At 35.3% G+C, this 15,083-nt stretch overlaps 2 protein-coding genes across 7 annotated transcripts in view; one reads left to right on the plus strand and one right to left on the minus strand.

Annotated features, from left to right (window-relative positions):
* Positions 1 to 531: 531 nt before the first annotated feature.
* On the minus strand, positions 532 to 7,648 carry LOC139962163 (protein FAM72A-like). The gene is made up of 4 exons (XM_071962124.1): positions 7,354 to 7,648; positions 5,989 to 6,066; positions 4,833 to 4,957; positions 532 to 3,842 (listed from the first exon to the last, which is right to left on the minus strand). The coding sequence occupies exons 1-4, from the start codon at positions 7,494 to 7,496 to the stop codon at positions 3,739 to 3,741; spliced, it is 450 nt and encodes a 149-aa protein (XP_071818225.1). The 5' UTR covers positions 7,497 to 7,648; the 3' UTR covers positions 532 to 3,738.
* Positions 7,649 to 7,820: 172 nt separating this feature from the next.
* Positions 7,821 to 15,083, plus strand: part of LOC139962156 (SLIT-ROBO Rho GTPase-activating protein 1-like) — an 80,191-nt gene continuing 72,928 nt past the window's right edge. For 4 of the 6 annotated variants that reach the window (XM_071962109.1, XM_071962113.1, XM_071962111.1 and 1 more), the window contains exon 1: positions 7,821 to 8,061. In XM_071962109.1, coding sequence (XP_071818210.1) covers positions 8,001 to 8,061 — 61 coding nt within the window. In that variant the 5' untranslated portion in view covers positions 7,821 to 8,000. The remainder of the gene's footprint in view (positions 8,062 to 15,083) is intronic. The other 2 variants (XM_071962110.1, XM_071962114.1) reach the window with 1 other exon arrangement.

A 15,083-nucleotide genomic window follows, 5' to 3' on the forward strand; every position in this document is an offset into this window, starting at 1 on the left:
AATATGCTAGCTAGATATTCAAATATGGTAACCTTTAGTCAAAATTTTTAAACTGTTTTTATAACAACCTTTGAGGAAATTTTCCTCAGGGTGACATTCAGTCATCCAGTGTGTTCCTGAAAAATGTCCGAGAACAATTTGGAGAGTAAAGACCTCCAGGAAAGTACTCTTTGAAAACATCTAGCATTTAAAGCGTGCTATAATTTGGGGCCTATACTGACTACCTTTAATCTACCAAACTATTTCACAAGAATTTTCAAGTGTCATCATTTCTGATCAAATTCTTCTTTTCATGACTTGGGATTTGATCATTTCTTGATCAGCAAGGTTCTTGCACTCTTTGGAACTACATATCAAGCTTATGTTTGGATCTATCACATTAACATTTTTGTTTTTTACTTTGACTTGGTGATCTCATAAAGTTTTTGGATTTATCATCTTTACAAGCAAAAGTCATCCCATGTACACATACATCACCCTCACATACATTCAAATAAAAAATGAAATAGAGAAAAGCAACAGTTTAATCACTTTCATTTTCTACTTTTATTTCTTGTTTTTCCTCCAAAAATATCATACTGAAAAAGCAACAGCGTATAATCACTTTCGTTTCTACTTTATTTCTTGCTTTCCCTCCAAAACCATCACATCCTTCCGTTGGTCAATTGGTGCAATGTTTCAATAAAAACAAGTCATCAATATATGTATTTTATTTGACATACAGCATCATAAATGAAACAAGGAAATTTGCTTAGCTTTATAACTTTATCCTTATTGGTTTTACAATTATCAAATCAAAATAATAAGTCGATTAAATTTTCATCCATAACATATTGCCTGCTTTGTAAACATAAGTCATGTTAAACAAAATAATTGTCTAGTTGTGTAATAAGTTACATTTCTCTCAATTTCTCAATTTTCCTCTATCCTTTTTCTACAGTGTACAGCAAAAATTCCCAAGCTATGGGGCATCATCCTAAAAATGTGAACTCAAAATGTGTTAACCTGAGATATTCTAACACAAAACTTAGAGGTTGGTGCCTGAAACATTTGGCAAAACATTCTAAACACAAGCAAAATACATCATTTGAAGCTAACAACAGTTAAAATATATCTACAATTCCAGGTAGATCTGTTTACACTTGTATAACATCTTTTAGATTTTTGCATGTGAGATTTGGAGATCCCACGGTGAGACGAAACATAAAACATTCTCACGGTAGAAAAATAACGTTTAGTAATTTTTTTCTTTTTTCAGTTTTTGTTCTGCAGGAGTGCTCGACATCCTCACACTAATAGCGGATAGTCCTTATTGAATAAGAATATTTGAGGTACTTAGGGTGTACTACTGCAATGTTAGTAGTAGTATTCCGACAAATAATGGGAAAACTAATATACCCAGTCTTGTCTCGGGACTAGGTTAAAAGGATGAGAGCTGTCAGGTATGGCACTGTACCTATATACTCATTGTTTGATTTAGAGTCACTGTGTGAACTGTAAAAACATACAAATTGTACTAAAAAAAACTGATGAAGTTGGAATGCAAAAGGGTTAAAAATAAGTACTAAAACCAAGTAAAAAAAAACACTTTCTCTTCACATGGATATTTGTTTCTGTTTTCTCAATAATTTTTCAACTATAAGAAGTCAACATCAAGTCACTGGGAAATGTTAAACCAATAAAAAACTAAAATAAAAAATTGGTAGTTAACTCACAGCACTGCTTGTATTAATAAATTTCCATAAAATTTTAGAATATCGATTGAATTTAACTTCAATTTCATGACATTTTTGTGGTTGCTATGAACATACCCTGTTACAGCTGCTTGCCTTTCCTAGGCATTGCATTATGCACGAAAGTGTCGGTAGTACCAATAATTACTTGTTCTAGTTCTAGTAAAACAACTCAAGATACATACTGTGTTATCTAAAAGAAATCAGAATTGTCAATGCCATTTCCAAGGCTGTCAATTACTGAGGAGGGTATTATTAGTTACATTAGTGCATGAGAAGGTACAGCAGTCTCATATTCTAGTTCTTAAGAGAAGTTATGACCTATCTCATGTTCTATTTATTATTTTATTTTTTGGCATCAATTGTAAATAACAAATGCTTTTGAACCCACAGAACTGACACATAAGTCACATATGACCCTATTCCTATGAGATACCTCTCAGAGTATTGTGTGTCAATGATGATAAAAAGGATGATTAAACTACCCAGAAAAACATTTGAAATCAACGTGCAGAATTAACGATGAAAACATATCCCATACAGCATTGAAAACAAGTGGAATGAACACTTGAGATTCAGGAAAACATTTAATGTCAAGGGATAGACTTGATAATCGGGACTGTGACACCTGTCTCTAACAGCAGTGGAAACTAAAGGAATGAATATGGAAGATTCAACACGTAGTTATCAACATCCTTCGTCTATCTACTTCAGAAATTGTGACGATGTTAACTAAATGTTCCGTCATCTTTGCGATTGCCAGCAATCAGCAACATTGTTTATTTTTCAACAATGATCATAACACACACCCATTTTTTTTAAATTGATTTATCAAACCTAAAAATGTGTCTTAAACTTGCCCTTAAGTAGAAAGAGCTAACAGGAAGAGATGTGAATATGATGTGAAATATTACTTGTTCAGATACATCCAGTGCTATATATAATGATGATTCAAGTAGTTGTTCAAAATGGTCACATCATACAGAATTTATAGAACATTTACTGTACTATCATTAATGAATACAGTTTACAAGTTCCTGTACTGCTCAGTACATTTGACTATTTCAGGCCTCTAATAACCTGTTTGCTTTTATTTAAATTACTGTATATGTGTGCCGCTCACTAAATAAAACTGGATGTGCTGTACTGACGTCCAGTATCATTTAACCTCTGACCACTTAACATCTTTCAGTTTCCTTGATCTGTCACAGGTCACCAATATTCTCCTCCCTCCTCCCTGCCCCCACAATTCCCCACAATTTTAGCATGCTAAAAATAGCCAGATGATCCCCAAAACTGGTGAAGGTGGAATGCAAAGGGTTAAAAACAAGTACTAAAACCAAGAAAATTAAATTTTCTGGTGAAGTTATATCCCAGGAATTCATAACATTTGCAAAGATAAGATGCTTAGGGCTTCAATTATTTCTTTTGCAAAAGGTGAGCTTGAATCGTACATTAAGGCCAGGTATCTTCAAAATCCTGTTGGAGATTTCCAAAGGGTATTTGACTGAAGTACACCCATCAATTTTAAAGAGTTCAAAAGCCCTTCTCATGTCTTACATAAATATTTTCAAGAATGCTATAATGTTTATAACAAGAGCATACACTAACATACTGAATAAGTCCTTCTCACACTACTTTACAATTCATTTTGCCAGTCAAATACATAATCTGGTAAATTCTGAGTTGAAATCAAACATTATAGCTGTTTGAAGCATATTTTGAGATGCTCAAGCATCGATATGCAAATATATTCACTTCTAAGTAGGCCTTAGAAAGTAATAAAAAATAAAGGAGGTTTAAAAAATTGACAATAGTTGGCAACTGTTTGTCTTTTTAGTATATGGGGGGGGGGGGAAAGGGGGGGAGGAGGGTGGAAATACAGATGATCCTTAATTTGCCTTCAAAATCTGATAGTTAACTGAACAAAACTCCCAACCATATTCAATATTGAAAATTCCATCCCAGAAAAGCACTTATAAAAGTTTTACTGTTTAAAGTGGCATTATCTAAAACATTCCAGGTCTGTTAAATCTTCTGCTGAAGTAGCATGTAATGTAGACTCTTCTGAACATTCAGGAATCTGATCCCATTTCAGGAAGCCTGTTCCTGTAGGGGAAGAAGGAATGAGGCAAACGATTTAGATATCAAATGAAATATTTTATTTATATAATATATTTTATAATATTAAATTGAGTCAACTGAAGAAATGGTCAGTACCAATGCCATATCTTACTGTGTACACTATACTCTTGCACTGGTCAAGTAAATCATACTTTGCAACATTTATAAAACTATAAAAAGGAAATTATTCCAATATTTGGAAACATTTCGTTGGCAGCAGTTGAAAGGTTGCATTTACTTTGCTATCTTTGGAATTATTAGTTTCCACAAAATGGTAACAAGGTTCTTTGCTTTTCATGTAACACTCTTGATATCAAGATAAAAAAGCAAATTAATTCTAAGCCTTTGTTTCATGTTCCTCTTCATATATCCATTAGTATTTTGACACATTGATTTGTGAGATAAATATTTGTGTTCTATATGTAAATTATATTATGTATCGAGTTTGTGTGAATGGAGTGATGTACTTGCCAGTGAATGACTCAATGTAGGGTCTTATGTTAGCATATATTTTAACAATACTCAAATTTCTCATATTAGCGTTGTTTTGTTTCATTTGTTGATTTATCATACTTATTAGTTAACAAAGAGGACAAGAGTAAATAACATAATTTTTTTACGAGAGAAGGAGAGGAAAGAACACCTTATGGGCTTTTAGTACTGTATCTTACTTAGAAAGGTTCCAAGGAAATAAATTTTATAAAAAAGACAGTCCAATCTGCTACAGCAACACCCATCCCTTACAATTACTCCCATCTCCCTCGTTATGTTTGTTAACTTTTGTTTAATATAAATTGAAAAAAAACATAAATTACAGTGTCAATGTTGACCTATTGTTTCATTACCCAAGCTCAAATTTTCATCTTGCTGGATAACTAAACTATCCTTGCTATGTTAGGTTCCCAAAGTGCAGGAAATCTATAAATTACAACTAATGTATATATTGCCAGTGGAATCATATTTATTAAAACTTACCCGTTCTGTCTTCTATTTCTTGTGTTTCTATGGCATTACTATGAAAGATCCACAAGTGACCATTATGACAGGCTTGTAGGCAAGTTAGACAAGGCACTTCGACATGGTATCCTACTACATTTCCACTGAAAACAAAAACAAATATTAATTGTTACTGATAGAAGAAGTTTAGAATTCATAATATTTTATTTTAACTTTCCCACCAACACGCAAGGAAAGTTGAGCTAAATATGTAAGAAAGAAGTTCCAAACATATTTAGTGAAAATGCTGTACATAAGATTTAGGAAGACAAAATCTGTGGATGGGCTGAACAAACTTCCTTTTTTCTTTCTTTGAATGAAAATGACTTGTATCAAACTGTTACAGAGTAATTTGCTTGATCAAATCATATCTGCCTGAATACCTATTGTTATCTAATTTTTGAACTTATAAGAAACACATAAGAAACAGAGGCTTAATCTTTCCTAGGCTTAATAATAGGCTTAATCCTTCCAAAGTGAAATTATTCAAATAATTGAGAAATCACTCAACTTTATTGCAATAATTGAGTGACATGTCCAAATTGGTTGGAATCACAATAGGTCACACAATTCTTCTTTTGAAACAGACAAGCCTGATCAATTTTAAATCGATAGCAGAACAAGCTTCAGGTAAAAATTGCAGAAGTAATACTAATCAAGCTGATATTTTAATTAGTTATTCCATCCAAGAATGAAATATTTGCATTTTGCACTTTTGTAAAGTTCAGCTTGGATCAACATGATCAACTCAATTCATTGTTTTTTTTTCCCCACAAAATTTGAATTTTAGTTTCATGATCCAGTAGCTAGATATAATCATGCATTTACAGCATATTGTTTTACAAGAAGAAAAGGACACAGAATTATGGATTATATTTTTGAAAAGTTTCCTTTCCTTCCACCTCAGACCACAACATTGAAATGGGAAAAACATGCATATATGGTTTACGAATTGTAAATGATGCTACTAATATTTTTTTTTACATCTTCAAACTCATTTGAAACTAATTGGCATTTCTAGAACTTACTCTGTAACTCAAAATAACACTAAAGATCTATGTTTCAAAGTATGATTTCAGCACTAAAACTGTCATCTTTTACATACTTTGATGAAACTTTAAAATGCTTCACTTACCACTGGGTACAGCCCATGTCACGTATTTTACACTGGCACTGTTTTGTTGAATATGTTTCGCCCAATTGACCAACCCTCCTGTAAATAGATAAAAGTTTTGTTATTGATAAATATTACTTGATTGGGTGCCAAACCTTTAGGACCAAAATGAAAATCACTGTCTTGTAGAATATGTCACTAAAAGTTTCAATCAACACTATTTGCGAGTAAAAGCATTCCATCACGGTAACACATGGTTTTAATGGAGGACAGTAACATTCTTATATTTACCTTTTTTATTGCAAATAAATTTCTTCAAAAGATGTAACTTAAAGGAGCATAATGCGTTTAAGTATCGCCCCCAAAGTGGCACCTGCATACCATTAATTGTGATCTTTTCACTACTCCAAACAGGTACCAAACATTTTTTGCACATAAATAGTGTCAAATTCACAAAATTGTCGATTCTATGAAAGGTTCCATCACAGTACTCTCTCTTTCATCAATCGCAGGTTGCTGTTATGTAAATGAATGTAGGTGACAATGGAATGCTAAAATTTCCAGATAAATTCAATATGGACCTTTAAAATATCTTGAACCTTTCCTGGTAATATACTATTAATCCAGTTATGACTGTTAGTCAACTAGTCTTCTGTCAGTCAGTTATCCTTAATTGCAAGTGTATCAAAAGTAATTAGTTAATCCAAAATTGTGTTCATTAATACAGTATCACATCTCCAAAGGTCTACATTAAGCAGTCATTGCTCTTTTACCTACCTTACATTAAACAGCAAAATGAAGAACAATGCCTATCATCCTTAATATTTGCCACAATTTTGTCTATTAGCTTCAATTTGGGGTGACAGCTAAGTTATAAATAAAAAACATGATCCTTTATTTGTTTAATGTTTCTTTTCAGTTTGTATGTTTATCTCAGCAAACAAAACAATCTTTAGTATTTTTGTTTGGGGGGAAACTAACTGTAGTAAAAAATAATGGTATATAAACAAACTTAAGGTACTCTAACTTAATATTTGGTAATGTTTGGTCAACTTGATGGACAATGGTGACCAAATGCAAGCAATTGCACACTAAATTTGTAGCATACATGGACGTGTATCAATTAACTTGTAACAGCTTTGTAGTGATAAACAAGCTAGGACCCTACAACTTAAGACTTCCCTTAAATTATTATCACAATATGATTAGCCTAATGACGTTCCGCCATAAAATACTAAGCTGATACCACTAGCATATACGGCCTATAATAAATAGAAACTGTGTGGTCTATTACTAGTACGTGTTAGGCCTACTATGAAAGTACACTATGACTAATACTGCCTAGGTCATCCGAAAGCGTTAGTTACACGTTAGTGATAAGCGTACATTCGAACTGGTGCATCCGTTGAGAACAACTCTTGTTTTGTGTCTGCAAGAAGTACCGCTTTCATTCCACGGTTACAAACAGTACTGCAACAAAACCGACATCGAACTGCAAGGACTGTTTTTTTTCCAAATCCTGGGTGCATTTTTTTGGCAATTTCTGATACTTCAAGTAATGAAAGTATACAACCTCACGTTAGACTCTTCCTAGAGATGGACGAACACGAAGATTTCTACGTCTCTGATGTTGTTATGGTCCGGTGATTTAAATAGCTATTAGAATAAATTCAATCTCGTAATTGCAAATAAAAGGATTTCATTGGCAGAGAAAAAAATGACGTCAAGTTTTTCCACCGCCTCATGAATGATGAATATTCAGCTACGCATGCGCAATTTACAAGTAGCGCCTCCTTTTTCGTTTGCAACACTGCAGGTGGCTTAGTCTTTTCACGTTAGCAAATCACTTCCGCGATAAGATGGCGAAAGTCAGTCAATGTACACATCAATGGTAACCCGATCATGGTCAAAAGCTCGATTTGGAAGGAAAACACATCCCACGAACTGAATGCTTTCTCCAAATTCAAGAACCTCTTCAAAGAAACACATTTGCCTAACTATTCTCAAAAGCCTCGATGTGGTAGTAGGCTAATATGTCTTCCGACAAGAAACAAGAACAAGCGATTCAGAAAGAATTCGATGGTCAAGTCCGCGGTAAGTATCACACTCAATAATCACAGTGCCTAACCTGCTTACTTTCGGGCAAAGGCCATCATGTAACTTACAGTATGTGTAAGCCTAAGGTCTGCCACTTAGATTAGCCTAAGCATAACTATGTCGGATTTCAGGTAGATCACTCATTAGGACCATTTTATGGGTACTGAATCTAAATATTAGTACCACTAATATTTATCAGTGTCTGTATTCTTCTAATATTATTAGTGTCTCTATTCTGTGCATGTTTCTGTCCCTTCTGTTACTGTAACATATCATTTAGCCTCTGAAGAACATCCTGCTAGGATCGAAACTTCAGGCCAACTTACTTTAACACCTTCTCTTACAGAGGCTTCTTAGTGGATAAGCTAACAGTTTGCTAATAGTTTTATTTTATTTTAATATTTATTATCATTAGTTTGTACCAGGCCTGGGCTAGCACAAGTGCACTAGCAGAAGCAGCAGTATTTGCACAGCAAGTTTAAAGGGTGTGAAGATTTCGTGCATAATGAAATGTCTCGTGCCGGTAATCTGACCTTGTTTCGAATGAGGTGTAACAGAAGTGTTAGACACCACCATAGATCCCAGAAAATACACACACAGCTTTCTACCGTCGGTAATTAGACACTAGTATACAGTCAATACATACAGCTACGGTCAATACCCACAACACAGTGTACATAGCAGCGATGGGTCTAGATAAAAGATGACAAGGTATCACGTTTCATTACTGTCTGCATTTTGTATCGACAAGAAGAAAACTTCACTTGCAAGCAACGGAAAGTTAACTGTTTCAGAGCGCTGCGCAGTCTTCAATGACTGGGGGGGGGGGGGGGGTCTTCAGTGCCTTTAAGGAATGCAGCCTATATATCAAACTTGTTTTGAAAGAAATGTAGCCTAACATTGTATGTAATTGAACATGAAACTGTGAGAGGCTGTAGGTCAATAGGTAAATTTTGCTTATTTTATACCAAACTTTGTAATCAAAATTAGCATACTGGATTATCCTACATTCCATGTTAGTTACTAATGTTTACCTAGGACAACTGGCCCAATGGTTTCCACAGAGTACGAAAGTCATGTAAAATTGGGAGCGCTCTTTTAGTTAGAATTTCATTCAGTAGAAAATGTGCACACTCTTGGGATAAAACATTTGTAGTAAAATTGATACCATTTCCAGAACTCATTTCCTGAACCCCCAGATTGTTTGGTTCAATATAATATCAGAGTAAGTACCTTTCCTCAAGAAATATGTAAACAAGTAAAATAATGTTTTTTTTTCTTTCTGCAATGGGTCTACCCCAAAATGTGTGTTATTTTGTGCAACCAGTTTTGTATGTGCTTATTCCACTAACTTTGCAGGATTCATAATCCAAATATGTAATGAAAGTCTCTGTGATATGTTTAACATAAATTAAAGGTTAGACTTTAGTTACAGGGACTTAAATTACTTTTACTGTGGGTATATTTTTACTACAAGGTTGATGCAAAAGTTTGGAATTTGGCAAACTAAATAACATCAGCTACGTTTATTTGTTCACATCAAATTCAGATTGTATATTAATAAATGCCTCCACACCCCCCCCCCACCCAATATGAAAAATGATAATTGGTTACACCCTTCATTACTTTGGAGATACTGAAATAAAATGACATATGGTAAGGGTAGGTCTGTGTACCATCAGACAGACAGTGAGTTTTACTAGCCCTAAGCATAGAGGTAGGGTCGATCAAAGCTCAGTTCAAATGGAACAAGTTTTTAAATAAAATATCATCAGGAAATTATGTGGAAGGGGTAATAGACTTTATGATAATCTTTAACAAGTTAGCTCTTGTGTCTAATCTCCTGCCACAAATGTGTTAATCTGTTTTCATTACATCTTAGACATTTAAATGCTTGCTTTAATGTGTATTTCAACTCCCTGTTTTGACACAGGAAGGCAATGTTCCAGTCTTAGTTCTAATTACTGTGTATATGTGATGAAAGCTCTATGCACATGTATTCAATTTGGTAGACTTAGGTCTGACAGTGAAACCAAATCTGTTCCAATTCTGGGAAAGACAGACTGATAATCTAATATGCTCAATGACACTATTTGTGGGGTACTAATTCCTGATGCTCAGCTCGCTACACAGTTATCTTGTAATAGCTGATAAGCTGCTACATGTCATTTGTTCTGAGGCAACGGTGCATGCATGGAAGAACAGTAGGTATGTTGTACTACAATTAAGCAGGCCCCTAAGCTCTGAAGATGTTGCAGTACTACTATTGCATCTCTCAATTTTGAATCCAAGTGAGTTAGTTAGTACTGTAAGTCAGTGGAACTACCAAACAATGGACATTTACAGGTCTAGTAGTTTTAATACAGCCATATATGGCAATTTTCATTCAGTGGATTTGACCTTGATTTATAACCAGTCTTTATGAAATGGCTAAAAATTTCCAATGAAAATTCTTTCACTCAAGTGTTACAAAAGTGTAACCTTTAAAGTTTTGTAACAAAACAGTGAGAATATAGGGAATCACTTTCTAGTGAACACAGTTAATATGTTAACTGCACACTAATATAAAAGCTTGTAATAAAACCATTATCCTAGAGAGGTTGGAAATACTAAATAACTTACCTTTTGGAGACTTTTATGTTGGATAGCAAATTAATAGTAACTTTGTCATTGGAAAAGTGAATAATGCATTAAATCAGACTTACAGACAAATAGATGAGAACAGATGGATACTCTTATCTACAGGCCTTGGAAGTTGGATTATTTACTGGGTAAATGCCAGTGGATTTAGCTATTTGCCAGTAGGAAAAAAAAAGGTATTGGCAAGTTTCTCTCAATAGACATTATTAACTTAAATACATAGTAAGTTGGTTACCAATCGCCAGTCAAAGAATAAATTCCATACCGTATATTTAATCCCTGTGTTACGACATATTATCAGCGAATGTGAATACTAGGCTACTCTCAAAAGTCTGTAGTAACTGATTTCTGTTACAATTCAAGAATTGCTAGTGAGAACTTGTTCTTAGCCGTTCCTTCAATTTTGTAGGTATTTGCATTGTTATTAGCACATGGCTATAATTATAAAATTCTAGGCCTGGCCTATTTAATGTACTTTTTTTCAGTACAGATACAGTAGGCTTGATAGTACTACAATCAATGTTGCCTACACAAAAAAAAAATCATCAACATGGTACATATAGTGGTGCTCTTTTGCACAAAAAGTGGTGCTCTTTGCACAAATTTGCATCTAAACTTCACAAACATACATTGTAAATAAAGGCCAAACAGGGATTTAATTAAACCCAAACTTTCCATTTAAAAGTAAGTAGTGTCAGTTGGTGGTGTTTAGAGTAACACATTTTAAAACACAGCAGTGTACTAGTTAATTATATTTGTAAGCAAAGTATTTCCAACCTGTGACAGTACTAGTCTGTTACATTTATTGATTTCTGTGGTTTATCGATTGTGTTTACTAACAAGCCCTGAAAAGTACAGTGCAAAGGGTGATGGCTGGCATCAATATGATAGTGAACTGTCATATTCGCCAACACCTAGTCTGGCAGCAATATTTACTTTAATATGCACAGTTTTAGCAATGCTGAAAAGAGCAAAGAACAGTTTTATACATCGTACAAGAAATATCATTTTAAATTTGGGTTAAATTTTGGCGCAATATTTTGGTCTCATACGGGGCCATCTTATTCAAATCTTATTCGAATCTTATTCAAAAATGATGATATAACAGAACGTCTGCTACTAAATGTCTTTTTTAATTTCAATGAGCAATAATAAAAAAATGTAGGTAATATGAACTTCTGAGCCAGGATGCAGGTGTGCAGGTAAATCCATTCTTTTCTCTTTTGAGGGTATGTACAGGGTACATGTATGTCATATGTAAACATTACCGGATGGTGACAAGTATTGTTGAGGTCAATTGAACAAAGGGTGTGCCAGAGGTATCAAAGAGCTCTTGATATGGTTTCACCTTTAACTGGGTTGCAATTTAATCATAGGAATGTAGACTGTTATAGTAAGTATGAGCTCTTGTGGTAGCTCATAGAGGAAGCTAAATGAAATGCCACAACAACTTTATTTATTTCAGTATATAACAAATTTTATGATTGATTATCATTTAGCTGTTTAGTTTGCTGTGTCGATATTTATTTTCTGAAGAGGATAAAAGCAAAACATCGTTGTCAGGGGATAGTAGTGTCCTCCCTCTTATTTCGAATCATAATCGCTTAATATGTCAGTTATTACTCTCCTTCTGTCTCTTATAAATGGCCAGAGCTAAATATTGACAAGGAAGTTGATTAAGAAACTACTTGTAAGAAAGCTATGGTACAGGTAGGTCAGTTTCAAATTACTTAGGTTTGAAAGGTCTGAGCGCTACTATACATGTTGGGAGTGTTGGCAAGGAAGCGTCTTCGCGAGTCTTGTTGAACCAGTTTCCTGGTCTATTTTCATCTTGATGAAAACTATCCAGACTATGTCTTCTCGTTTTAGAAATAGAACAGGACACAATTTCCTCGTCTTCATGCCCATCATGTATATTCAATGGTGAAGCCAAAAGATGGGGCAGTGCAGTGGGGTTCATCTTGACTTGGGAAGTTGGGACCCCAGTTAAGATTTGAAACAAGAGAAGACAAATTTAATGTTCTTCAAGAAATAGATCACTACAACTAGAATCACATAACAGCCCAACAGAAGTAATACATGTGGTCCAGAGTTTGACTTTATATTGTTGGACAACAGGAAGAATGGAATAAAAGTCTTAGAAAAGAACATGCATGTATATATGTAACATATCAGTGGCTGAAGGCTTAAAATCTATACACATCACAATCTTCACACATTTGTGGCAAACAGACTAACAAACTTGGAAAGGTCACTGTACATGGCATTGATTTCATGTTTGAAAGAGGTTACAAATTATCATCAATGAAAGCATTGGCGTACAAAGCGGGGGGGGGGGGGAGTTGGGCAGACTGCACCCCCAAAAAAATCAGGGTAATAAAAATTTTGGCACCCTCAGGAGAGAAAGTGAAATTCAATTTAAACTTTAAAACAAATATTGCAAAGGCTTTTTTCACCGTCGCTCCCCCGAGTTTTGTTGGATTCTGGCCTGAATTGTTCTCGAATTCCCCCCAGATCATTCCCGATGTTTGCTCACAATGTTGCCGAATCTAGCCGGAATCGTTCCAGATTCTCGTCCAATTCTCATCCGAAACGTCAAAGACTCTTGCCTGAATATTTCGACACATAATGTTAAACATCCAGAGATAAAAAGATTGCCAGCCTTTTTAGATCCCAATATTTTAGGGGCCCCACAATTCAAAAGATTAGTCAAAAATTTGCCCAGACTTGGGACCCTTTTTGACGGTAATCTTTTCTTCAAACAGCATTGTTTAAAGGCCCTCCAGACTGCCCATTTTATAATATACTAGCTCCCATCCCCTGCATGGGGTGACATAGGAAGGATCTGCCTCTGGTGCCAATTATTCTAGATTTTATAATGACAAAGTTGTAACAACTTACAGACAGATTACCTATGCATGCGTAATATTTATGAAAGGGTTCGTTACTGATGATAAATTATTGAAAATTGGCAAACCCCTGTCCTTGTTTCTATCGCTGCTGTGTGTATTCTGTGGAAGCACTCAACTTAATTGATTTTACTAATGAAATCACTCTTTTTCACGCTTTGTTCAACCATGGAGCTATAAACACCGGGGAGTCACTTTCTAAATTAGATGACATTTAAGTAATAAATTGTTGTAATTCACAGGCATTTATGTACAGCAAGCAGAATCATAGAGTCTAATGAAACGAGGCTGTTGTTGATCTTCTCCCAATATCAGTAACTCTTTATTGTCCCTTTAAATTTCATTTGAATGAGAAAAGGTACACAAATTGTATGCAATATTCTTACAATGGGCCTTTTGCTGTTAATCCACCTGAAAGTGCCTTCTTCTGTTGTGAATTTGCTAGGAGAAGGCAAGTAGTGTACACCAATACATCCCATGCAAAGTTTCTACTTAAAAACTGAAATGAAAAAAAAATGAATTTAAAGTCATAGGGATTGTAGCAGTGTGTGAGAATGCTGTTAAAATAGGCAGACCCCCCATTTCTATGTGTTTGCAATACATGGTAATGGACCTAATTATTGAACTGCCAATAAGATGCAGTACTAATCTGACTAAATTAAAGTCAACCGTAAGTCTATAACATTTTCTGGCTTTGAAACAAAAGTCTGTTTTTGAGTGAAATGGTTCCAAGAAATGAATGCCATGTATGAAGATCCAAGGGGTCCTCCCTTCGGATTCCTCCCATGGGGTCCCTCCCTCCTTTTTACTCCCTGTCTCTCCCTCACCCTTCCTCTCTCCCTCCCTCCCTCCCTCCCTCCCTCAACCTCCCTCCCTCCCTCTTCCATTCCTGCCTGGGATACCTTCCCTGGATATCCTGTACCAGGATGTATGGAATTGTTTCCCTCTATAAGTTGCAGCCATTTACTGCAGGCTGACCTGAGTGCTGCAGACTAAGGTCACTGCTGTGAGTTGAGCTCACTTCTCATTTAAGGTGACCCTCCCAGTTGTATCTGGCTCAACTCAATCCTGTAGGCTGAGCACCTTGTTATCGTCAGAGCTCACTGCTGTAGGCTGAGCTCACTGCTGTAGGCTGAGCACATTGCTATCGGCTGAATGTAGTGCTGTAGGCTGAACTCAATGCTTTAGGCAGATTTCACTAAGTATGGCAGGCTGACCTGATTGTTGCAGGGTAAGGTCACTGCTGTGAACTTGGCTTACTTTTTACAAGCTGACCTGTGTTGTAGGTTCAGCTCAGTCCTGTAGGTAGAGCTCACTCCTTATAGGCTGAGCTCATTGTTATCAGCTGAACATAGAGTGTTGTAGGCTGAAGGTTAAGCTCTTGCTTGTTAGCTTTAACATTCAAACTGACCTCACTACTGAGGTCTGAGCACAGTGCTCTACAGAAGGCTGTAGTCAGTGTTGTAGACT

This window comes from Apostichopus japonicus, chromosome 20 (assembly GCF_037975245.1).
Source record: "Apostichopus japonicus isolate 1M-3 chromosome 20, ASM3797524v1, whole genome shotgun sequence".
Lineage (NCBI taxonomy): Eukaryota > Metazoa > Echinodermata > Holothuroidea > Aspidochirotida > Stichopodidae > Apostichopus > Apostichopus japonicus.